General features: G+C 38.8%; 3 protein-coding genes, 2 long non-coding RNA genes and 3 pseudogenes across 11 annotated transcripts; 5 read left to right on the top strand and 3 right to left on the bottom strand.

The window, feature by feature from the left end:
* Window positions 1656–2601, top strand: LOC109133418 (F-box/LRR-repeat protein At3g58980-like). The gene has a single exon (XM_019246523.1). The coding sequence runs from the start codon at window positions 1656–1658 to the stop codon at window positions 2580–2582; it is 927 nt and encodes a 308-aa protein (XP_019102068.1). The 3' UTR covers window positions 2583–2601.
* Window positions 2758–3700, top strand: LOC104699224 (FBD domain-containing protein At3g58975-like). Its single transcript, XM_019246524.1, has 3 exons — window positions 2758–3013; window positions 3105–3245; window positions 3347–3700. The coding sequence occupies exons 1-3, from the start codon at window positions 2828–2830 to the stop codon at window positions 3698–3700; spliced, it is 681 nt and encodes a 226-aa protein (XP_019102069.1). The 5' UTR covers window positions 2758–2827.
* LOC104792175 (magnesium transporter MRS2-4) lies at window positions 4287–6179 on the top strand. Its single transcript, XM_010518251.2, has 3 exons — window positions 4287–4807; window positions 4903–5324; window positions 5413–6179. Exons 1-3 carry the CDS (start codon window positions 4480–4482, stop codon window positions 5977–5979), a joined length of 1317 nt encoding a protein of 438 aa, XP_010516553.1. The 5' UTR covers window positions 4287–4479; the 3' UTR covers window positions 5980–6179.
* On the top strand, window positions 6776–8562 carry LOC109133500 (annotated as a pseudogene).
* On the top strand, window positions 8660–11977 carry LOC104792173 (annotated as a pseudogene).
* On the bottom strand, window positions 12081–13485 carry LOC109133501. Of its 2 annotated transcripts, none has more exons than XR_002038656.1 (5): window positions 13368–13485; window positions 13148–13275; window positions 12909–12987; window positions 12756–12816; window positions 12081–12580 (listed from the first exon to the last, which is right to left on the bottom strand). It is a non-coding gene; the product is annotated as an uncharacterized LOC109133501 (long non-coding RNA). The 2 variants fall into 2 exon arrangements; XR_002038655.1 differs by having other exon boundaries at window positions 12765–12816.
* On the bottom strand, window positions 13664–19252 carry LOC104792174. 6 transcript variants are annotated; one of them, XR_002038653.1, is made up of 26 exons: window positions 19030–19252; window positions 18820–18930; window positions 18469–18607; window positions 18318–18381; window positions 18092–18158; window positions 17891–17979; window positions 17772–17803; window positions 17615–17666; window positions 17406–17455; window positions 17277–17323; window positions 17105–17197; window positions 16808–17012; window positions 16618–16711; window positions 16088–16371; window positions 15902–16002; window positions 15748–15803; window positions 15578–15665; window positions 15468–15499; window positions 15329–15382; window positions 14970–15021; window positions 14777–14828; window positions 14667–14684; window positions 14406–14534; window positions 14172–14272; window positions 13867–14072; window positions 13664–13783 (listed from the first exon to the last, which is right to left on the bottom strand). It is a non-coding gene; the product is annotated as an uncharacterized LOC104792174 (long non-coding RNA). The 6 variants fall into 6 exon arrangements; XR_002038651.1 differs by lacking the exon at window positions 14667–14684 and having other exon boundaries at window positions 17772–17823; XR_002038650.1 differs by lacking the exon at window positions 14667–14684 and having other exon boundaries at window positions 17772–17817.
* On the bottom strand, window positions 19817–22667 carry LOC104792172 (annotated as a pseudogene).

Raw genomic sequence — 26436 nt, 5'->3', positions numbered from 1 at the left:
TAATATTTATAATTAAACTATATACTAGATTCGGACCCGTACGTACGTGCAGAATTATTTTTGCATAATTTTTTAAAAAGTATAACCCGTCTAATATATCTGATTGCAATGTTTAAATTTTTTTTACCTTAAAAAAATTTATTTTTCGTAATTCATATCCCCTGTATATTAAAAGAGAAGCATTCTGGAGAAAAAACTGACGTGTCGTATTTTAAAGCACGAGTATTTTATATAGTAGATACGAGAAGGTATTTTATCAAGGAGAATTCTATTAATTTGGATATTATTAGTTTTTAAGTAATATATGTGTCCGTAATTGATGGAGAAATAAAATTGCAAAATTGTTTCATAATTGGTCTTAGTTATGATATTATATCACTGGATTTTATAAATTTTAATTGGTCATTAGATCCCTATATATCTCAGCTATTGATATAATACTATTACTTGTTTTCATTTTTGTTGTACTGGATTTTCTAAATTTTAAGATTTCTGTAAAAACACTATAACTACATATTTTTATATAATGTTTAACTACATAGTTATCCAAATTAAAGTATTATATTCATGTCATTTTAATTGGTGATCATATGTTTTTTGGGCAAATATAGTTATTTTTTTTAGCAAAAAATAAACATTGAGTCAATTTCAAATGATTTTCGATTCTTTCACCATTAGAGCTTTATAAAATTATTATAAAGGTATCATTATTAGAAAGATATGATTTTAAATGTATATTTTTTACATCTCATAATATAGTTATATTATTATTTTACAATACATAGTGAAATTAATTTAATTTTGAAAATATGTAGGGGATAATATTTTATCAATTTTTGAATAATATTTACCAATTTTAGAATTTATAGGAGTAAAATATTGTGTATAAAAATAAATAGAATAGCAGTTGACAACAAAAATAATATATATATATATATATATATATATATATATAGCAGTGACAGTTTTATGTAATTTTATAGAATATTAAGAGTGAACAATAAATTTAGTACGGAACTCTCTGGCGACGACACGTCAATTTTTTTTGAAGAATGCTTCTCTTTTAATATATAGAGAATATATTATCAGGCGTGGATAATTATAAAAAACCTAGATTATTTCTTTTTGATTTCTTACACAAAGATATAAAATTCTCGTGGGATTGGGAATTCAATTTCCTTATTTGTTTATGATTTGAATTTATAGACGTGAGATAATCTCGTTTTATTTCCAAACTAGAATTAGTTAATTCAATATCCGTAAATTTTGCATCCATGTCCATGTCCTATTGGGTATTGGCTAATATTAATACTATATATATATATATATATTACCAGACCTCTCTCCTTATTAGACTTCAGCTCTGTTCCGAGGTACGTACCCAACTTTAACTCTTCTCTTCTGCTTCCTTTGTTGTAATTTGATAAAAAAATTTAGCATCAATTTGTTTTACGTAGCTCGAGCTCAAATTATGTGACTTATACTTTTGCTTTGTTGTAAAGTAGGTGTGAAGGAGGTTTTTATTATCTTCACTTGGAACTATATATATTTTGTTTCTTGAGAAATCATAATGTGACGTTTCTCTATTTGTTGATTTTGTAGTGGACACTTTTGTGGTCGCAAGCTCCATTTAAATTAATTGAGAGCAAAGAGGGATGGATAGGATCAACAATCTACCTGATGAGATTATTTGTCATATGGTGTCCTTCCTCTCGGCAAAGGAGGCTGATTTCGCATCGGTTCTCTCCAAACGGTGGCGGAATCTGTTTAACATCATATCAAGTGCTGAGTTCAATGACTCAGTTAGTAATCCAACGAGTCTGTCGAATTTCTTGAACAGAGTATTGGCGATGCCTCTCAGTTCACGGATAAGGAACTTCTCCTTAAAATGTCGAAAACTTGATCTTCGAACTCAGTATGCTCTTGTCAACCGTTGTCTCCGTAACGTGCTGAAGCGTGGTGTCTTGGACCTGAAACTAAGTATAGAGGCTGAACAAGGATATTCATTGCCTCTTGAGGTCTTCACTTGCAAGACGCTAGTTAAGCTAGAACTTGGGACTGGTTTTGATATTGATATTCTCCCTGAGAATGCTCTTCTTCCATCGCTGAAGACTCTCATTCTCGATTCAGTTAAGTTCTATGATCGTTGTGGTTGTGCATTCCAAAAGCTTCTTTCTGCTTGCCCTGTCCTTGTGGAATTAGTGATGCGTGAGGTTGAATGGGAACATTGGAAATGGTCTCGCTGTGTGTCCAGTCCGACCCTTGAGAGACTTACTATTAGCCATAACCTTCTCGTTGACGAGTATGAGTTGGAGAGCATTACTTTTAATACTCCGAGTCTTACCTATTTAGACTACGGTGATTTCATTCCGGAAGCTTATTCAATTGTTAATCTTGACTCCGTTGTGGAAGCCAAGCTCAGTATTATTTTGACAGTTGAACACAACTGGAATGGAAATTTTATAAGAGATGATGCTCTCCTTACTGGCGGCCCAACCAATCTGATTAAGGGGTTAAAAAATGTTGAGATCTTAAACTTATCATCTCCTGAGACTACGGAGGTAAGTACATTTGCTCTGTGAAGCATCATTAGTTGTTAGTTCTTCTACGTTCTTTGCCTCTCCTTGAAGAATTACGATTGGCTAATACGGAGTGGACAAAGTTGAATGAAAGCGTGTCTAGTGCAATCCTCAGGAAACTAAGCATAAGTATCAACTTAACCGATTGTGAAGGATTTGACAATCGAAAGAGCATTTCTTTCGATACTCCAAGTCTGCTTTACTTCAACTACGCTGATTTAGTTGCCGAGGATTATCCACTAGTTAATATGGGGAAATTATTCGAGGCTCGAATCAATCTTATGCTAACTACTGAAGATCAAGTCAAGCGAGTAAGAGCGCCAAATCATGATTTGTTAGAGGGTGATGTCGTTCTCAAATTTGGCAATGCGGTGAAGCTCATGAACGGCATAAAAAATGTTCAGAAACTTTCCTTAACTGCTGATACTCTCGAGGTCAGTTTTCTCCTATTTTGTCTAGTTGAGGTCTAGTTGTGTGAAAACATTAATTGCAATATGTCTAGTTGGTTTTTCCTCTTGTATTCAGGTGCTTTCTCTATGCTGTGAATCTATGCCGGTGTTCAAAAACCTCAAGATGTTAGGTATTGAGAGTGAAGAGGGTCGCGGATGGCAAGCGATGCCAGTTCTTCTTAGGAACTGTCCACATTTGGAAACTCTAATCATTGAGGTAGACTTATATAAACCATGAAACTACTCGGAGGAAAAAAACATGTGTTATACAGTCTGTACTTGCATTACAATAACCTTGTGCGTCCTTTATGTTTTCAGGGTCTCTTGCACTATGAGACAGATAAGTGCGGGGATGCTTGTGACTGCATTTCTCGGGAGGACAAAGGTCATTCACTCACATCGTGTCCAGTCAAGATGTTAGAGATTCAAGGGTTTCGAGGAACAATAAAAGAGATGAAGATGATAAAACATTTCCTGGTCTATTTTCCGTGTTTGAAGGAGATGAAGATCTATGTTGCAGAGAACGGTCCTACAGACCTCAGATTCCCTGAAGTGTCTGATCTTATCGAGCAGTTAATGGAAGAATATAACAAGTCATCAAGTTGCAATGTCGAACTCCTTGTGAGTGATAACTTGTCTGAGAAGTGGACGGCAGAAGGAAGAATTCTCTGAAAAAACAAAACTTGCTCATTGTTTTGCCTAAGTCCCTTTGGAATTTGACGTCGGTTCTTTTTTCTGTTTTACTTGGCTTTCAAACCAAACTGATGCCAAAACCTTAATTTATTATCCTCGTATGCTTAAGCTTTAGCTGGATTACTCGACGTTTTGCTTCCTTCCAATCTCTTCCTTTTTATGCGAATGTTTCGTATCATTTACTATGATGGTTAATTAATGCGTAATATAGGTCAACTTAGTAAGTTTAATTTGCAAAAGGAAAATATATAACACATCGAAGTTTGATCCCAAACCGGCGCTATGCGTAATTGTGCTTAAATATTTAGCGTTGTGTTGAAGCTCAAGCACACGAACTGTCAAACTTTTCCACTTTATCATTGAACATGTAGTATTGTAATGTGATTTAACACATTTGTCTTAATGATGTACAGTAATACGTAATCTGATTAATGGGTCCAAACCAAACCGATTCAGGCCAGGAAATTAAAACCAAAAACCAAACCGATTCAGAAACAAACGTCGCCGTTTCAAAGCATCGATATTTCTAACTTGAGCAATCTCGCCGTAAAAAAGGTAAGTTACTACAAGACGAAGCCTCCTCTTTCCTTTTCCTCACACTGGCGTTTATGGCATGGCAGAGGAAGGATCCATCGGAATAGGATAAACCGAAGAAGAAGCGGCCGAGATCGGCGATTTCTCCGGCAGCGACCACCAGATCTCTGACCTGCGAAGAAGAAGCTGATTGGAATAAATCTCGTTTTCGTGGGCTGGAATCGATGGGGAAAGGCCCGCTATCGTTTCGCCGTCTTTCGAGCATCCGTCGCCGGAAGAAAGGTTCTGCGGTTAAAGATGACGCTTCTCAGACATCGACGCCTTCATCTCCACCGCCTCCTCCGCCGATTAATGCAGGCGGACAAATTGTGGGAGGGACTGGGAAGGCGAAGAAGAAAGCCGGAGGAGCTAGGCTGTGGATGAGGTTTGATCGGACTGGTGCCATGGAGGTGGTAGAGTGCGACAAGAGTACAATCATCAAACGTGCTTCTGTTCCCGCTAGGGATTTGAGGATTCTTGGCCCTGTCTTCTCTCACTCTTCTAACATTCTCGGTATAAATTTTTGATTTTTGGGATTGAATACGATTCATATTAGACGTTTTTGGACTTTGTGCGTCTGAGGTTCTAAGCTTGTGTTGACTCTGCAGCTAGGGAGAAAGCTATTGTTGTGAATTTAGAGGTCATAAAGGCAATAGTTACTGCAGAAGAAGTGTTGCTGTTGGATCCTCTCCGTCCTGAAGTTCTTCCATTCGTTGAACGACTGAAGCAACAGTTTCCTCAGAGGAATGGGACTGACAATGCTCTGCAAGCTTCTGCGAATGTGCAATCTCCTCTACCTCTTGATCCTGAAGCGGCAGAGGGTCTGCAGAGTGAGCTTCCTTTTGAATTTCAGGTCCTGGAGATTGCACTCGAGGTTGTTTGCTCATATGTTGATCGCAGTGTGGTAGTCCTTGAGACAGAAGCTTGGCCTGTCCTTGATGAACTCACCAAGAATGTCAGCACCGAGAATCTTGAATATGTACGAAGTTTAAAAAGTAATCTCACCCGTTTGCTAGCCCGTGTACAAAAGGTAGAGGCTGACGAACTTACCTTTTTTCCCATGATGCTATGTTGTTGTGTGATGGATGGAAACATGAAAGCTGTTGTATGTTATTCAGGTGAGAGATGAACTCGAACATTTGTTAGACGACAACGAAGACATGGCAGATTTATACTTAACAAGGAAATGGATCCAGAACCAGCAAAACGAGGCAATATTTGCGGGGACAGCATCAAACAGCATTGTCCCTCCACTACATAACACATCAAATCTTCACCGACTCACATCAAACAGAAGCGCCAGTATGGTGACGAGCAATACAGATGTAGACGATGTGGAGGATCTGGAGATGTTGCTGGAGGCATACTTCATGCAACTGGAAGGAATGCGGAACAAGATTCTTACAGTGAGGGAGTACATTGACGACACAGAAGACTACGTGAACATACAACTGGATAATCAACGTAACGAACTGATCCAGTTGCAGCTGACACTGACCATAGCCTCGTTTGCAATAGCTGCAGAGACATTGTTGGCGAGCTTGTTCGGAATGAACATACATTGTCCATTGTATGACACACATGGCGTCTTTGGCTACTTTGTGTGGAGTGTTACTGCGCTTTGCATTGTGCTTTTCATGGTCACCCTTGGTTACGCCAGGTGGAAGAAGCTGCTTGGCTCATAATCACACACACTCTCTCTCACAAACCATGTGCACTGGTGTAATAAAAAAAACTCACTGCCCACATGGTTGGTTAATACATATGATATAGTTGGTTCACTCATATCTTGTCCCGTGAAGACGTTAGAGATTCATGTGTTCCTTAAGTCTCTAAAATGTTTGAACTAATTCTGCAGATATAAGTCTTTAATATGTTCGAACTCGAGGAGAAGTTTGCTTTATTCTCTAAGTTCTCTTTATCTCTCTCTCTCTCTCTACCTGTTTCTAGAGTTTGGTCGGGATCAGTTGCGCCTTACTTTCGTAAAGTGGAGCTGTAACATTAACGAACCAGAAAAAAATAGAACTAACATCCACACTATACTAGACTCCGCTTCTCGACTGGACTGTAGCATTGGCCAAATGATATGCTCTCTTCCTTAAACAAACATTCATCTTTTCCTTAGGTATTGAGTTCAAATCCACTGCCTTCAATTGTGGGATGATTTGCTTTGGTTAACTGGTTTGGTTTTTTTTGGTTCTTTAAGCTGGGCCAACCAAACTAACCATATAGTAAACCGGATAACTTCTTTTGTCCAAAACCCTATACAGTTTTTGTTTTTTCCCCAAGTTACCCTAATATACAGTTGGTGGTTTCGGCTGCGTTTGTATGTAGTCTTCTCAAACTCAAAGTTTGGGACTTTCTTCTGATTTCTCGTCCGTAGAAAGGTATTTGTGAAATTTTTTTTAATCAATTCTCTTTGATTGGCTTCTTACTTATGTTGTGAAGTTTCTCTGTTTATGGATTTGTAGTGGGTGATAATACTCTTAGGTCGAACTCCTTTTGGATTAATTGAGCAAAGGGATGGATAGAATAAGCAGTTTACCAGATGAGGTAATTTGCCACATCGTATCTTTCCTATCGGCAGAGGAGGCTGCTTGCGCATCTGTTCTCTCAAAGAGATGGCAAAATATCTACAACATCATACAAAATTTTGAGTTTGATAACACAGTTAAGAGTCAAGGGAGTTTGAAAGATTTCTTGTATAGATTGCTGGCTCTGCCAGCCAGTTCCCGTATAAGGAACGTCACTATAAAATTTCGTGGGCGTGATGGTCCAGATCTTTATGCTGTTCTCAACCGTTTTCTCTGTAACGTGCTGATGAAGCGTGGCGTCTTGGGGCTTAAACTTGATATATGGGTTACCTAAGGCGGAGGATATTCACTTCCTTCTGAGGTCTTCACTTGCAAGACGCTTGTTGAGCTTGAACTAGGGTCTCTTTTGTAAGTTCATCATCTCCCTGCCAATGCTCTTCTTCCTGCGCTTAAGTCTCTCACTGTTGATTCAGTTAGATTCTCTGATCATTCTGGTTGTGCGTTCCAAAAGCTTATCTCTGCTTGCCCTGTGCTTGTAGAGTTAAATATGGTTAATGTTTTGAATGGGAGCATTGGGAATGGTCTCGCACAGTGTCCAGTCCGACCCTTGAAACACTTGCTATAAACCACAGATATTACTTTGCTTCTATTGGTAATATTCATTACGATTTGGAGAGCATTACTTTGAATACCCCGAGTCTTACCAACTTAAAGTACTACGATTTTCCTCCGAAATCCTATCCCATGGTTAATCTCAACTCCCTTGTTGAAGCTACGATTGGTCTTAAGTTGCCACTAGATCACGCCTGGATCGGACAATATGCATCTGATGGTGATGTTATCAGCGATATAACCAATCTCATTAAGGGGTTAAGTGATGTTGAGATCTTGAACTTATACTGTACTGAGACTACGGGGGTAAGCGTGCTTTATTGTTTTCTTCTTTGCTATTTCTCCTTGAACAACATATAAAAGAGGCATGCATTATTTTTTCACTGGAATCAAAATCTTGCTAGATATAGATTTGTTTTTTGAGGTTTTGGTTTTAACTTTTAAGTATTGTTTCAGGCGTTTTACTTTTCCCGTGAAGCATTCCCAGAATTTAAAAATCTGCATCGTTTATCTATTGCAACTTAGCGTAATGTCTGTTGGCGAACTCTGCCACATCTGCTAAACAAGTCTCCAAATCTAAAGACTCTCATCATTGAGGTATGGACCCCAAAACATTACAGGTATACCACACCCTAAATTCTCCAATCTCTAATTCTCCTTCTTGGTACATGGACCCTTGCACTATAATTATCATTGGGGCGATGGTGATGACGTGAACTATCATGATGATGATGATGATGAGATGGAGTCTGAAGATGATGAATCCATTTGTGAGTGCTTGTCGGACTATTCTTTCCTAGAGTCATGTCATGTGAAGACCCTAGAGATAACCGAGTACAGCGGAACCAAAAGAGAGTTGGAGCACATGAAACTAATCTTGGAGAAACTGGCATCTCTCGAGCTTGTCAAAATTTGTTCTAATGAAACAGACGACGAGGAACAGTTTCAACTCAGAACCAATCTGTTAAAGCTCCCTAGATCCTCTAAGTGCAAGATCCAGTTTGAGTTTATTCCTCCTGGTAGCTCCTTTTGATCAGTTATATGCTTTGACTTGTTTTTTTGTTTGGACGTGTTTTACTCAAAATTGACAAAGGTTAACAAGAGTCACAAATGTTCTTATAACTTTGATTTTTCTATACGCTATATGTGCTAAATATATATATGTCAAGAGTGTTTCCTCATTATGATGGGACTAGTTAAGATTGTAACATATATCCTCATTATAAAGAAAGATTGATGAACATTGTTTTTGGTGTTTTGTCGCACAAAAAAAAACACATACACACACACGAAACGCTCCGTTTTGCGTAAGAGTAGTAAACCAAACCAAGCAGGTAATAATTGTAAAACCGGCCGTATCTTCGGTTTAAACCAAAACCGAACCAATCCACAAATTGGAATCCAATCTAGAAACCGAACCAATCCAGCAACCAGCCAGTAATTTTACCCACTGGGCTTCTACTTGGGACTGACTTGTTCCACCATACTTTCGCAACCCAAATTCATGCAGTTCCGGTTTGTCTACCCAATTTAACCGGAACCAAATTTGATTTGCTAGCTTCTCCAATGGATTTGTTGCATATCTTCTTGGCGTCTAGGGCCATAGAAAACACTCAAATTTAAGCTCTCTCTTCTCACCCTCGCAACTCCCCCCCTGTCAAGGATACACCCATATCAGCTAAACAATCAAGGCTCCAATCATATCAACCAAACAAGTCAAGTGTATCATTCAATCATATCCTCCAAACATGTAAACTGTATATTCTGTAATTATGTCCCACGCTTGATGATCAAGCTATGGTCGTGTATATAAGCTGTACAAAAAGACATTCATCTTATACTCCCTCCCACTCTGTCCCTTCTCACTGGATGCATTCACTAAAAAGCCCCAAAATTTGGATCTTCGATTAAGCGTTTGTATCGAGGTAAAGTTGTCCTGACTCATCATCTACTCTGTTTCTACTGATTCCGGTGTTAAATTTTCATGTTTTTTTTTTTTTTTTTTCCTATTGGAGATTCCCGATTGCTTAATGTTAAGCCTTTTCTCTAGTTGTAATGCACTTTTCAACCTTCGTGTACAGTAGAAGATGGATCGTGTCAGCAATCTACCAGACGAGATTCCTTGTCATATATTGTCCTTCCTTCCGACCAAGCAGGCTGCTTTGACTTCGGCTCTCTCGACATTGATGACTCTGAGTTTCTTCATCCGGAAGAAGGTAAAGGTGAAAGGGATGACATTCGTCAGAGCTTCGTTGATTTCGTGGACGGTGTATTGGCTTTGCAGGGTGACTCTCCCATTGATAAGTTTTCTCTCAAGTGTATAACTGGTGTTCATCCTGATTGTGTGAACCGTTGGATTTGTAATGTGCTGCAGCGTGGTGTTTCCGATCTTGATCTTTTCACTGATTTCACCGACGAGGACACCGAAGACGATGATTATATTTGCTACCTGAAGAGATGTTCGTCAGTAAGACACTGGTCAAGCTGAAATTAAGAAGTGAACACTGTGTTAATTGGTGGTGTTGGGAGATGGGTGCCTCCTTGCCAATGCTTAAAAGTCTTTATATTGACTCGGACTTGATTTTTTGTGGTGACATGGGGAGGTTTCTTTCTTCTTTCCCTGTGCTTGAGGAAATACACATGGCTAATATGGAGTGGCGAGAATCAGATGAAACCATGTCAAGTGCTAGCCTCAGGAATCTAAGTATCCACCGCACCGGTTGTGAAGAGTTTGAAAATCCAAAGAGCATTTCTTTTAATACTCCGAATCTGCTTTCCTTGAACTACTCTGATTTGGTTGCCGAGGACTATCCAGTAGTTAATATGAAAAATTTATCTGAGGCTCGGATCAATCTTATTACAAAAGATGAAGATCAGATCAAGCGGATTAGAGAGCCAAACAATGATTTGTTAGAGGATGATGAAGGTGATGTTGTTCTCCAATTTGTCAATGTGGTGAAGCTCATGAACGGCATAAAAAATATCCAGAAACTTTCCCTAACTGCTGAAACTCTCGAGGTTAGATTTTCTATTTTGTTATTTCTGGTCTTGTTGTGAAAGAATAATTGCAAAGTATGTAGCTCGGTTTTCTTTTTTTACTTGTTTTCAGGTACTTACTCTATGTTGTAAATCGATGCCGGTGTTCAACAACCTCAAGATCTTAGGTCTTATCAGTGAGGAGGGTCGCGGTTGGCAAGCAGTGCCAGCTCTTCTGAGAAACTGTCCACATCTAGAATTTCTAGTCATTGAGGTCATTTATAAACCATGAAACCACTTGACAACACATTTTGTTAAGGATGTTGGTCAGACTCAATGATCAGATTGTCTTCTTTATGCTTTCAGGGTCTCTTACACTATGTGGCAGATAAATGCGGGGATGCTTGTGACTGCATTCCTCGGGAAGACAAAGGTCGTTCGCTAATATCTTCTCCAGTGAAGAAGTTAGAGATTCGAGGGTTCAGAGGAACGATGAGAGAGATAAATATGATTGGGCACTTTTTTTTTTTGTCGGCATATGATTGGGCACTTCTTGAGGTCTTTCAAGTGCTTAGAGGAGATGGGGATATTTGCTGAAGAGAATGGTCCTACAAACTTTGAAAACCCTGGAGCGTTTGAATATGTTGACAAGATATTGAAGCTCTACAATGAGTTATCGAGTTGTGATGTTTACTTCCTGGTGTGGGGTTTCATGCGCAAGAAATGGACTGCAAAGAGTATGCAAATGTGTTGATGGTTTTGCTAAAGCCATGTTCCCGAATCCTTTTGATTTCTTTCTTGACTGCAAAGTATCCAAATTCATGTTTCGATAGCTGACCCAAAACAGAGTTTTTTTTTTTTTAAGATAGACTTCTTATTTCGTCGTTTTTCAGGGTTACCATCATCAACAGAGTATGCAATACACTAAGCATTTGTAATCCTTTGTTTGAAGTCAACGTGTATGATGTTCGATTAAACAGAATAATTAGATGCTCTGTTTTGTTTCTCTGCTATTTAAAACCCGTTATCATCTGTTAAGCAGTTCTGAATTCTCGTAACTACTTCTGTTTTGGCTTTGCGTACCACGTGAAAACAGTTTTTGTTGCGAGACTTCGCATCTGTAGCAAGGTAGGTGTTGAAGATTACACTCTTATGTTATCACTGCATAGAAGATGGATCCTGTCAGCAGTTTACCCGATGAGGTTCTATGTCACATATTGTCCTTCCTTCCCACAAAGGAGACTGCTTTGACTTCGGTTCTCCCCAAGAGATGGCGCTATCTATCCATTTGCATTTGTCCCTGAACATTTTATTACCAATGCTTAAAACTCTCGTGTTCTAGACTCAGTTGATACTCTTTGTTCTCAGTTTGAGAAGCTTCTTTCTTTCTGGTTGCCCTGAGCTCGATGGTAAGACCTTTTCAAATCCGAGCCTCAAGACCCTTACAAATCAACCCCATACATAGTAATTGCATTTGTTGAACTATTTTCCATGTTTGAATGAGATGCAGATTTACGGTGAAGAGGAGTGTCCTACAGACTTCAAAGTCCGTAAACACTTCGATTTATCATGGAGACGCTGATCCACCACAACAAGTTATCAAAGTTGCAATGCCAACGAGTAAGGGTGCACAGTAAAGTCTATGAGGATGAAAACGTATCATGTGGTTCACAAGGTTTAGAATATACCCAAACCAAACGTAGCCAATACATGACACCAGATATGTCAATTTTAGTACCAATGTCTAGATTTACACTTTTTCTAGAGCTAGACTAAGCCATATTTCTGCATAAATTTGAATAATTAAGGTTAAGACTTTACCAAGACAAACTGAACCAGTAGGTTTCTCTATCGGGCCAGCAGCAGAAGGGTGTGCATGGTCAACAGATCCACTCTAACAGGTAAACTGAACATCTAGAGTAAAACGCAGTCGACGACATACATGCATCTTCCAGCATAGAGTTGGCAGCAGCTGAACAATCACAAAGATACAGTTGGTTTCATATTCAACGTAAATATACATCTGACATAGGTTGACTCAAAAGAAAATAATGCCTCCAGAGAATTGAATTGTTTCCCTTTAAAATGTTGGTAGAATGTATCCGTACATTCCTGACTATCAAACCTTGTCAAAATGCTGTATCTACTTCTGATGCCATCATTCCTGTAAAGATCAAAAGACAGAAAGCAAACTAAATCCTTATCTCCCCATCCAGAGTATATTTTTGGTGAGAAATTAATTACTCTTTTATACTATGAGAAACCAGATGGAAACCACAATCTAGCAAAAGAAAGATCTACAACGTCATTAAGAGAATTTGATTTCCCTTAGACTGTACCTATTTTACCTCGTGGTTCGCATCTCCAGTACGTGCTGAATGAAGGAGCTATTCTGTCAATCTGAAGAACATAAGAAATGCTTTAATATATTAGTCCATAGTACTTAACAATCTGTCCACAGAAATCTGCATCTGAGATTTTCAATCAAGCACCTCGTGGGTAACATAAGCCTCGTGGGAACTCCCAAAGCAGCTCTTTCAATGGGCATCTCCCAGAAGCTAAAATCAACTCCTGATACAGAGCGCAGACGCAATGTCTTAGACATTTCAGTGGCTAAAAATAACCTCTTTGATTACAACCAAATATACCCCACCCACGATTCTAAATCCCTACCTTCAGAAAAAAAACATCTCGCCAACTTCTAATGAGTCAAGACAAAGACCAATGTTACCTTTTAAAATAAGTTTGATGTTGTTACTGTAAGAACGGCGGCGACTGTTTTATGTAATGAATCTACTTCATCCTTCAAAAGATCTGAGTCAAATAAGAAAGCGTCCTGGTTGCACCACGAACACACACCTGTTTCAGCCAAAAAATACAAATAAACCGGTTAAAACGATAACTCGCCTCACTTTTATGGAAGTGGACAAGGGAAGACAGACCAATGTTACCTTTTAATCAGTTTGTTTGATGGTGTTAATGTAAGAATGCCGGCGCCGTTTTTGTTTTGAATTTACTTCATCCTTGAGTCAATAAATCATCGTCTTGGTTGGAAAACACGAACACAGACCTGTTTCACCCAAAAGAAAGAAAGAAACCCACTATTTAATATCCCCATATTATCCCTCCATCATCTGCCTGATAGAAGCTAAGAAGACGAGGATAGAAAAAGATCAATTGGGGTGACATATGGATGGGGAATTGAAACGAATGCATTGAGTGATTGTGAGTAAAGAGTCTGACTCGCCTGACTTGACGATTGAGCTTCTTCTCTCTACCAAAAGATTGAAGTAGTTCCTTACAAGTAACAATAACAGCACCAGGATCACTTGTCATGTCAGAATTGGAACTGTAAGGAAGCCTATCACTGAAAAAGAAAGACAACCACTAATGTAAATACATATAAGTATTATGACATTAAGGTAATTAAGTGTTCATGAAAAATCATACCTGGACAGAAGCAGTCTCTTGTCATTGGCATTTTAAAGCTTCGACTAACAACATGATAGAAGCTAAGAAGACGAGGATATATAAAGATAAATTTTTGGGCTCAAAGTGCTAGATCTCTAGAGACGCATCATGATAGCTCAACTAAGATACACCGGCTTTATCTTCAGAGACACCTCCTTTAGATTTTGTATGACAGCGATGACATCCTGGAAAAAAAGAAAAAAAAACATATGTGTTGTTGGGTCAATGAATTAGTTGTGTGTTTTCAACCAAACCACACATCACTGTCCTGACAACATACTTACCAGATTAGTCCCCTCTCAGTGCCAAACCTTCATGCTTTCGTACGTCCTTGAAAAAATATAATTCATCGTCCTGTTTGGAACACACAGCCACAGACACAAACCTGTTTCGTCGATTCACCACCCAAAATGAAAGAAACGTGAAACCCATTAGTTAATTAAGATCCCCATATAATACAAGAATAAAACTCTTATTTTCAAAAGCAAAATCGATTTCAATAGGGTTTAGAAGGATACCTCTGACTTGTTTTGGCTCTCTCACTCGTCACCTTGTAATGCCTTTGATTTTTTTATGAGTCAGTTTGATGTTTTACCTTTTCGGTTCTGAATCTTCTTCTTTCTACAAACCCATAGCAAATCTCCGATCTGCACAATATAGAGAATTAGAAGAAGCTTCCTTAATATATATTTTTTTAAGTCTGAATTGTCACAAGTTCACAACCAGCCTTAGTGAAAACAAAATGTAAGATTATACTGGAACATGTTTTTTTTTAAAACCTTACACTTAGCTTCAAGCTTTTCAAGCAAACCGCGAAACGAAACATAAACCTGAGATTCTTGTTACACTGTTGATAAAAAAAACAAGAATCAAATAAAACACAACGTACCTGCTTCTTGACTCCATTTTGTCTCTCTTCACAGGCCATGTTCTTCGAGTATCTGAAATTGCAATATGATTTTTAAGTTAACAAATATGAAACTTGCTGACTTAAAAGATTGGCAAATTGAAGCCGACCGTGGAAGGAAGACGTATTAATTCAAAGACACCTACAACTAGAAGAGTCATTTTGATGTTGTTACCTTTTTGGTTCTGAATCTTCATCATTATTCAAACCCATAGCATATCTCCAATCTGCACAAAAATAGAGAATTAGACAAAGCTTCGTTAACTATGATGTTTTAAGTCTGAACTAAAAGAACAACCTAAATAAAAAGCAAATTTGAGGAATCAGACAAGGAAAGAGAAAGACCTATATATACCTTAGACTTAGCTTCAAGCTTTTCAAACACATTCAATTTATAAATTAACAAATAAAACAGAATCTGCAATTTAAAGAACTTTCTGACTTAAAGAATGGCAAAGTGTAGTGGACGAGGAAGGAAGATGTGTTGAGTCAAAGACACCTATATAACTAGAAGAATCAGTTTGATGTTGTTACCTTCTTGGTTCTAAATTTTTTCTTCATTCTTCAAACCCATAGCATATCTCCGATCTGCACAAAAAATAGAGAATTAGAAGAAGCTTCCTCAATCAATTTTTTTAAGTGGTTAGTGAATAGTGGTACATTTTTTTCATACCTTATACTTAGCTTCAAGCTTTTTAAGCAAATCTGCAAAACGAAACATAAACCTGAGATTATTGTTACACTGTTGGTTAAAAAACAAGAAACAAATAAAACACAATGTACCTGCTTCTGGACTCCATTTACCCAAGTAAAATCAAGGATATTGCTTTGAATTCTGGTTCCTTGTCGCTGAGTTCCACTTCAGTAGTACCTTATTGTTCAACAAAAAAAAAAAGGACAAAATAAAGAAAAGCAGAGGATTTTGACATAACTTACAGTGAAGAGGATTTTACCGTCATTTGGGTCAACGATTCAGCATCATCCCTAATAATATCTCCAATTCCATCATCTAGAGAAGCACAAGCAGGAAAAACAGAAATCTCAGTCTCACATATGGATGGGGAACTGAAACAAATGTATTGAGTGATTGTGAGTAATGAGTCTGACTTGACGATTGAGCTCTTCTCTCTACCAAAAGAAGTAAGTAGTTCCTTACAAGTCATAACACCAGGATCACTTGTCATATCAGAATTGGAACTAGCAGGAAGCTATCACGAAAAAGAAAGACAACCAACAGCGTAAAAACATATAAGTATTAGATAATAAGGTAATTAAATGTTCTAAACTTCATACCTGGGCAGAAGCATTCCCTTGTCATTGGCATTTTAAAGCTTCGACTAACAACATGATAGAAGCTAAGAAGACGAGGATAGATAAAAGATCAATTGGGCTCAAAGTGCTAGACCTCCAGAGACGCATCATGACAGCTCAACCAAACCACAGATCACCGTCCTGACAACAACATACTTACAAGAGAAGTCCCCTCCCACTCAGTGATAAACCTTGATGCTTTTGTACGTCCTTGAAAAAATATGATTCATCGTCCTGGTTTGGAACACACAGCTACAGACACAAACCTGTATCGCCGTTTCACCATGCAAAAGAAAGAAAGGAACAAACACATTAGTTAATTAAGATCCCCATATAATACAAGAAAGAAACTCTTATTTCAAAGCAAAACATCGATACCACCTCTGTAATTATAATAGCCGAACTATTTAATATTCCCATATAATACAAAAGTGAAACTCTAATTTTAAAAGCAAAAACATTCACACGAAAATCAAATCGATTCATAGGTTTAGAAGAAAACGAGAAGATACCTCTGACTTGTTCAGGCCTGTTTACTCTCTCGTCACATGTGGTAACACTGTTATCGGTCCTAAAATTGACAAATACTTCAAGAGCCGCACGAATCTGCAAGAAAAATCCTAACTTCAGATAAATCCAAAATAGAAATATGGTATGGTCAAGAAAAAAAATTTGAACTAAAGTTCCGAGTATACCACATACCATCCAACAGCTCCGAGAAGAGCATCATCTGATTGCTTTGCCATGAACATTCTTCTTCCTTCAAATCATCGTCTTGGTTGGAAAACACGAACACACACCTGTTTCAGCCTAAAGAAAGAAAGAAAGCCACTATTTAATATCCCCATATTATCCCTCCATCATCTGCCTGATTATAATCGTCGTCATCTTCATCGAAGTCTTGATTCTACAAAACAAACATTTAAGAAGAACAAAGTTTTAAACAAACTTGAGAAGAAGAATCACAATGTTACAATTAATATGGACAATAAGTGGAACCTGATAATAATCTCTGTAATCAGATTCTTCTCCCTCTGATTCTTCAACTTCTTCATCATCTTCTCCTTCTTCTTTCCCTTCTTTTCCTTCAGCCTAACCAAACATAACTCAAAAACGTTACAGTGAAGAGCTAAAAAAAAAACAATTTTACTGCAAAATGTTATTTTCATACCTTACACTTAGCTTCAAGCTTTTCAAACACATCCACTTTATGAAAACCTGCAAAACGAAACGTAAACCTGAGATTCTAGTTATACTGTTGATAGAAAGAAAAACAAGAAACAAAGAAAACACAAAGTACCTGCTTCATGCACCATTTAGCTCTCTTAAGAGGTCGTGCTCTTCGAGTATCTGAAATTACATTACAGTTTATAAAATTGACAAATAAAGTAGAATCCGTGATTTAAAGCAACTTATTGACTTAAAGATTGGGAAATCGAAGTGGACGAGAACGGAAGATGTATTGAGTCAAAGACACCTATAACAAGAAGAATCAGTTTGATGTTTTACCTTTTTGGTTCTGAATCTTCTTCAATCTTCAAAGCCATGGCATATCTCCAATCTGCACAAAAATAGAGAATTAGAAGAAGCTTCCTTAATATATTTTCTTTTAAGTCTGAATTATAACAATCAGCCTTAGTGAATAGTGGAACATGTTTTTTCATACCTTATACTTAGCTTCAAGCTTTTTAAGCAAACCTGCAAAACGAAACCTAAACCTGAGATTATTGTTACACGGTTGAATAAAAAAACAAAAGAAGAAGAAATAAATAAAACACAATGTACCTGCTTCTGGACACCATTTAGCTCAGTAAAATCAAGGGTTTTGCTTTGAATTATGGTGCCTTGTCGCCGAGTTTCCACTTGAGTGGTACCTTGTTGTTCAACCAAAAAAAAAAAAAACAAAAAGGATCATTGGCTGAGGGAGATAGAAAAAATTGAAACAGAACAAAATAGAGAAAAGATGAGGATTTTGACATGACTTACAGTGAAGAGGATTTTAACATCATTAGGGTCCACGATTCAGCATCATCCCTAATAATATCTCCATCATCTACAGAAGCAAAAGCAGGAAAAAAAAAAGAAATCTCAGTCTCACATATATATGGATGGGGAATTGAAACGAATGTATTGAGTGATTGTGAGTAATGAGTCTGGCTTGCCTGACTTGACGATTGAGCTTCATCACTCTACCAAAAGATTGAAGTAGTACCTTACAAGTCACAACATCAGGATCACTTGTCATGTCAGAACTGGAACTAGGAGGAAGCCTATCACTGAAAAAGAAAGACAACCAATAATGTAAAAAACATATAATTAAGTATTAGACAATAAGCTAACTAAGTGTTCTAAAAACTTCATACCTGGGCAGAAGCAGTCTCTTTGTCATTGGCATTTTAAAGCTTCGACTACCAACATGAAGAGAAGCTAAGAAGATGAGGATAGATAAAGATCAATTGGGCTCAAAGTGCTAGACCTCCAAAGACGCATCATGACACAAACCTGTATCGTCGTTTCACCAGGCAAAAGAAAGAATGGAACAAACCCATTAGTTAATTAAGATCCTCATATAATACAAGAACGAATTACTCTTATTTCAAAAGCAAAACATCGACACCACCTCTGTAATTATAATAGCAGAATAAAAAAAATCAAAATCGATTCAAACTATAAAAAGAAAAACAACGCCGAGAAGACAAAGACCATTCTATTACCTTATGTTTTGTAATCGATCAGTCTGAGTCACCGAACACGCACGCCGGCGACCGTGTTTGTTCTGAGTCGAATCAAATCATCGTCAGTCCTCGTCCACGAACACACAACACCTGTTTCAGTTTCACCCCAAAAAGAAACAACCCTAAATATTTCCAAAAACAAAAAATAAACATTCACACGAAAATTGAAATTGAAACACGAAACGATACCTCCTCTGACTTGTTCTTCAGGTCTGCTTGCTCTCTCTCTCTCTCTCTCTCTCTCGCCGCCGTTAGGATCGAACACTCTCTCTCTCTCTCTCTCTCTCTCTCTCTCTCTCGCACTCTGACTCTCGCACTCTCTGTGAACTTTAGTTTGATTTCTTCAGGAGACTGGGCTCGGAGAGAGTATTTATAAACTGCCAAATAGATAAAAATTGGAAAATTAGGAGTAAGAAAAAGGAAATTAAGATTGTGTAAGTTTTTTTCTTTTCTACGATTGGAACTTTCTGGATTACTATTAATGTTTCTGTTTTCTTAAAACGATGCGTTTTGTCTTTTGATGTAAAGAATAATAAAAAAAGGCAATTCGTTTGGGGATTAGTGGGCCTTTAAGCCGTGGGCTTTCCTTTTATAATATGCTAAGTTTTTTTTATCTTTATGTTACTAGACGATAAAGTTAAGAAGTGAAAGACTCTTGACCGTTCAGAGACTTCGAAATCGGGATAGGATGAAGAGAAGATTCTGTTTTATTTTTGTAGGTATCCTTGATGATTCATCCACTTTGATCTTTGTCTTGATAAGTGAAGATGATGAAACTCTACAAGAAGTCATTAAGTTGCAATGACGGAATCATGGTGCGTGAGTCTCTCTACAACAAATTGATTGCGCAATGATATCTACTATGAACAAAACTTTCTCATTGTTTTTCAGAAACTGACTTTGGTTCAGTTTAAGTTTAAGTCGACCAAACTAATTTTCTTCTTACTCTTCTTCTTCTTCTTATGACAATGCCAAGTTTGCGAAAAGACGTTTATTAGTCTCGGGAGTCGTGACAATGTAACATTACGAAAAAAGAAAGGCAAACACGTAACAGAGTATCAATGAGAAAAGGCAAGAGAGAATTAAAAGCAGACTTTGACCAAAACTATGAGCTGCGTTTACTCCCACAAATATTTAAAAAGTGCAGTCCACTTCCCTTACAAGTGACCGCGCACTAGTAATTGAACATCGCAAGTCCATAACTTATTGTAGAAGTTCATCATCTTCCAGACAAGTTCAATCCTTTTAGGGTCTTTGCATAGTGTAGGAATACCCTCGTGAGCATATATCTCCATCTCCTTCAAACACCGAAAAACATCCAAGAAACGCATGATCATCTCTAGTTCTCTAATTGTTCCTCCAAACTCATAAATCTGTAACTTCTTTACTGGACAAGATGTGAGCGGACGGACTTTGTCCTCCCGAGAAATACAGTCACAGACATACCCGCATTTATCTGTCACATAGTGTAAGAGACCCTGAAAGCATCGTAAATGAGACAATAAGGTTGTCGTAAGTGTGAACTGCTTCTTTAACAGATGTTTTGTCCATGTAGTTTCATGGATTGTAGTTCTACCTCAATGATTAGAGTTTCTAAATGTGGGCAATTCCTTAAAAGAACTGGCATTGCTTGCCATCCCCGATTCATGTCACTCCAAATACTTAACAATTTGAGGTTGTTGAACACTGGCATTGCTTCACAGCACCTAGAAAGCACCTGCAAACGAGAAAAAACAACTCTTAGAAATCACGCAAATGGAATAATTGATTTCTTAATATCATCCCGTCCAGCCAGAAATATACGCTACACAGAGTAAGATGACCTCAAGGGCATCAGGAGACAAGTACAGTTCTTGAACATTTCTTAGACCAGTGATGAGCTTCCACGCATTGCTAAGACCAGGGAAAACATCATCCACAAACAACATTTCGTTATTGAGTGCTCTTACTTGCTCGATTTGAGCTTGAGTTAATAAAAGGTTGATTTGAGCCTCGACTAAGTTTTCAAAGTTAACTTGTGGATAGTCCTCCGCAAGAAAATCACAGTAATAAAAGTAAACAAGACTAGGAGCGTCAAATGAAAGACTCTTCAGACTAACTAGGCTACCACAACCATGGAGATCAATAAACAGCTCCTTGAGGGTCGGGCTAGACACAGTCACATTGGACTCCCTCCACCGCGTATTAGTCATGTCTAACTCCTCAAGCGCAGGGCAAGCAGGAAGAAGAATTTGAAACAGACCAATACATAACCCGCAGGAGTCAAGAACAAGAGTTTTAAGCATCGGTAAGCATATATCCTTCTCCCACCAATAAAGATCAAATTCACTTCCTAATCTCAGCTCAACCAGTGTCCTACTGACACCCACTTCGTGAGGCAGCCAATATAAATCTCTGAAATCAATGAAAAGATCAAGGTCCGATACGNTCATGTCACTCCAAATACTTAACAATTTGAGGTTGTTGAACACTGGCATTGCTTCACAGCACCTAGAAAGCACCTGCAAACGAGAAAAAACAACTCTTAGAAATCACGCAAATGGAATAATTGATTTCTTAATATCATCCCGTCCAGCCAGAAATATACGCTACACAGAGTAAGATGACCTCAAGGGCATCAGGAGACAAGTACAGTTCTTGAACATTTCTTAGACCAGTGATGAGCTTCCACGCATTGCTAAGACCAGGGAAAACATCATCCACAAACAACATTTCGTTATTGAGTGCTCTTACTTGCTCGATTTGAGCTTGAGTTAATAAAAGGTTGATTTGAGCCTCGACTAAGTTTTCAAAGTTAACTTGTGGATAGTCCTCCGCAAGAAAATCACAGTAATAAAAGTAAACAAGACTAGGAGCGTCAAATGAAAGACTCTTCAGACTAACTAGGCTACCACAACCATGGAGATCAATAAACAGCTCCTTGAGGGTCGGGCTAGACACAGTCACATTGGACTCCCTCCACCGCGTATTAGTCATGTCTAACTCCTCAAGCGCAGGGCAAGCAGGAAGAAGAATTTGAAACAGACCAATACATAACCCGCAGGAGTCAAGAACAAGAGTTTTAAGCATCGGTAAGCATATATCCTTCTCCCACCAATAAAGATCAAATTCACTTCCTAATCTCAGCTCAACCAGTGTCCTACTGACACCCACTTCGTGAGGCAGCCAATATAAATCTCTGAAATCAATGAAAAGATCAAGGTCCGATACGCCACGCTTCAGCACATTACATAACCAACGATCCACACGATCTGAGTCAACACCAGTTTTACACTTGAGAGAGAATTTGACTATGGGAGAATCACTCTGCAAAGCCAATACTCTATCCACAAAATCCATGAAGCTCTGCGGATTTCGGACTCTTTCCGGCTTACCCTCTTCTTGATGAAGGAAGACAGAGTCGTCAAACTCGAGATAAGGAGCAAAAGCAAACAGATTGCGCCACCTCTGGGAGAGAACCGATGTCAAAGCAGCCTCCTTTGTGGTAAGGAAGGACAATATATGACAAAGGAGATCATCTGGTAGACTTCAGAAGAGATTCATCCTCTGAACTACACAAATCTCAAAGCTATCAAAACATCAACTCATACATAAACAGAGAAGCGATTGATCGTAAATAGGTTAGGAATCCACAGAAAGCAAAATGATCTTAAAATACCTTCAATGGAGAATAGTTATCTTCGGCACCCACCTTGTACAGATGCAAAGTCTTAAACCGAAATCGAAGGCCGATGATCTCGAGAGAGAAGAGCCAACATATGAAGATCCAAGTTACGAGGAGGAAAGAATCTGATTCTACAAGCCGCTTCGTTTCATTGTATTTTTGAACCGGGATTTTAAAATTAAATAAACAAAAACCGAACCGAACCAAATTGGGAAACATTTAATCATAAATCTATTCTCCATAGCTTGGACTACCGCTGCCGCAGCTTGGTCTTGCTCAGTCATCTCCCGATCCCTGGATGTCTCAGCTTGCTCTGAGTTGGTTGCACGCCGAGCCTGTATTGCTGATGCTAGCATCGGGTTCTGCTCGAGAATGATTTCAAACAGAACATCATAGTCCCGCTTCTTCTATGTGATATTATATTTGGGAGCTGGCACCTGGCACGTGTGAAGCTGGGTGAAGCAGATAAGAAGGGACTAGTCACGTTCGAAGAGTGAGCTGTATGGAGCTGGAAATGTCGGTTGCGGTTGAAGAATGTCAATGTGACGACAGTTAAATAAATGTTAACGCTGTTAACGGCACTAGTAGTATAAGAGCATTGTTTAGCTCATCTTTATGCTTATGAATTATCTGGGTTTGTAAGACATTTCTTTTGGAAACTCTCTTCCTCATCGTTTAGCCGGTTTCTCTCTGTGAGATTCTTGCTGGTGAAATGATGTTTCTGCGTTTTATTTGAACGTTGTATCGTTTATCATTTCTGTCTTAGTTAAATTTGTTGAGTTATTAATTTCGTTAACACTGATATCAGAACTAAGCGAGTCCTCGAGCGGTGGAAACGAGATCTCAACTCACTCGAGCTGAAGAGGTGTTGGAAATGGGTGGATCGGTGGTTCCAGTGATGGAAACTACACTGGGTTCCCAGATCGCTCAGGTACTTGATCGAACTTCAGCTTTAGAAGTTGCGATTATTGAACAAAACAAAAATATTGCTGAACAAAACAAAAAAATTGATGCAAACATTGCCGATATGTTTGAAATGATGAAGATGAGGTCTGGATAACAACCTTCATTTGGTGGGAAGCAAATCTGTGATGGTGGAGCACTGGTAGTATCGACAACACCGGAGCGCGTGGTGGAGAGTTCTGATCATAACAGAGGAGAGGGATCAGGATATCAAAGCAGAGGTGACGGATCAGGTTATCAGAATCATCAGATTCACTATTCGGGGCTAACAAGAGTTGGAAATGTCGACTTTCCCCGATTCAATGGAGAACGCCTGTCGGAGTGGTTTTTCAAGGTGGAGGACTTTTTCTCTTTGGATTTCACCCCTGGTGATTTCAAGGTTAAGATGGCGGCCATGCATTTTGACAGTCATGCGGCGGCTTGGCATCAGTCTTTGGTTCAGACGCCGTTGGGAAGGAATGTTTTGCGTGATTGGCCATCTTATAAATTGTTGTTGCAGGAACGATTTGAGGATGTGTTGCGAAGCTTAAACAGCTGCAGGAAATGAATGCTATTGTTGATTACCATCAACGGTTTGAGTTGATACAAAACAGAGTGACTCTCTCTGAGGATTACCTGATGAGAGCTTATCTAGCTGGCCTTAGATTGGACACACAGATGCATATTCGCATGTTTCAACCCCAAACAGTTCGTCAATGCTTAGTATTGGGAAGGCTGTATGTGAAGGCTCATCCGGTGCAGAAAGGGAATTCAGGAGGGTGGACGTCATCTAAATCAAACTTTGCTAGTCCCATGGTGAAAAAAAGGTAGCTGAGAAGGAGAAGCAGGTAGCTCAATCTTCTGAGAGTGACACCAGTTTTGTAGCACCAAAGAACAGGAGATTCTTATCCCAAGAAGAAATGAGTGAACGATGTGCCAAGGGGCTATGTTACATATGTGATGAGAAATACACCCCTGATCACTACTTGAAGCATAAGAAGTCACAGGTTTATATGATAGAAGTGGATGAGGAACCAGGAGAGTGGGAGAATCCGGAAGTTCAGGTTACTGGTGATGAAGACAATGATACACCAAGGGTCTCAATCAGTATTGTTTCAGGGGTCACTGAATATCGTACTCTGAAAGTGAGAGGGATACATGGTAAGAAGGTATTGTTAATCCTCTTAGACACATGATCCACCCATAATTTTATGGATCCACGAACTGCTAAGTCGTTAGGAGTTGCAGTGCAGTCAGCAGGGTTTACCAATGTAACAATGGCAGATGGAAGTAAGCTGGGAGTTCAGGGCAGGGTGACATAGTTTGACTGGACATTCCAAGGCACTCCTTTCAAGGACGATTTCATGTTAATCCCTTTATGAGGTTGTGACATGGTGTTAGGAGTTCAATGGTTGGCACCATTGGGTGATTTGACTTGGAACCTGCAGAAGTTAGAAATGGGGTTCTGGTGGAAAAAATAAAGAATATTGCTTCATGGGATCAAGCAGGGAGCAGTGAGAACAATGAAAGCGACCAAGTTTAACAAGGTGCAAGAAGAGTCGGCTCAAATCTCCATGATCTGTGCCAATGAAGTGTTAGAACCGGACGGAATGATGTTATTCACTGCGGAAACTAGTCTTGAAGATAATGTTAATAACGCATCTGTATTGCAACTTAAGAAAAGCTTTTCTGACATCTTTGAGGAGCCAACAGCTTTACCACCTTTTAGGAAGGATCATAACCACAAGATTGTGCTCAAAGAAGGAGCAGATCTTGTGAATCAAAGGCCCTATCGTTATGCAGTTTATCAGAAAGATGAAATCGATAAGATTGTTCAGGAGTTGTTGAAGGCAGGGACCATACGTGTCAGCTCAAGTCCATTTTCTTCTCTGGTGGTGTTAGTAAAGAAGAAAGACGGAACGTGGCGCCTTTGTGTTGATTACAGAAGACTAAATGGGTTGACCATAACGAATAGATTCCCTATTCCACTCATTGAGGATCTTATGGACGAGTTGGGAGGTTATGTGGTATTTTCGAAGATTGACTTGCGTGCAAGTTATCATCAAGTTCGAATGGAACCTGAGGATATCCACAAAACGGCATTCAAGACTCACAACAGACACTTTGAATACCTAGTTATGCCTTTCGGCTTAACCAATGCACCAGCGACATTTCAAGGGCTAATGAATTCGGTGTTCAAGGAGTTCTTACGTAAGTTCGTCCTAATCTTCTTTGATGACATACTGGTATACAGTCTGAATATGGAGGATCATGTCAAACATTTACAGCAAGTGTTTCACACTATGCGTTTGAACCAACTGTATGCCAAGGAGGGTAAGTGCGCTTTTGCAACAGCTAAAGTTGAGTATTTGGGGCATTTTATTGCTGCTGGTGGAGTGTCTACGGACCCTGCCAAGGTCAACGCTGTTACAGAGTGGCCCGTACCGGTGAATTTGAAGCAACTGAGAGGATTCTTGGGTCTAGCAGGTTACTACAGGCGTTTTGTCAAAATTTGGCAGGATCGCTCGACCTTTGACTCTGCTCACTTAAAAAGATTTGTTTGTGTGGTCATCTGAGGCTTTGGAGGCTTTCAACCATCTTAACATGGCATTGAGTCAGGCTCCTGTTCTTGCCTTACCACGGTTTGACAAGCCTTTCTTGGTGGAAACAGATGCAAGTACGAAAGGGATTGGGGCAATGCTTATGCAAGAGGGACATCCTTTAGCTTTCATTAGTCGCCACTTAAAAGGTAAACAGTTAAATCTGTCTATCTACAAGAAGGAAATGTTGGCGGTGGTTTTTGCGATTCAGAAGTGGCGTCACTACCTACTCCCCAACCATTTTATCATAAAGACAGATCAACGAAGCCTCAAGTATCTCTTGGAGAAACGCTTGAACACACCAATCCAGCAACAATGGCTCCCAAAATTATTGGAGTTTGACTACGAGATCCAATACCGACAAGGTAAAGATAATGTGGCAGCTGATGC

Source organism: Camelina sativa, chromosome 6, assembly GCF_000633955.1.
Source record: "Camelina sativa cultivar DH55 chromosome 6, Cs, whole genome shotgun sequence".
Lineage (NCBI taxonomy): Eukaryota > Viridiplantae > Streptophyta > Magnoliopsida > Brassicales > Brassicaceae > Camelina > Camelina sativa.
Note: the sequence above shows the minus strand (reverse complement) of the source record. Positions and strands in the feature narration are given on the sequence as shown.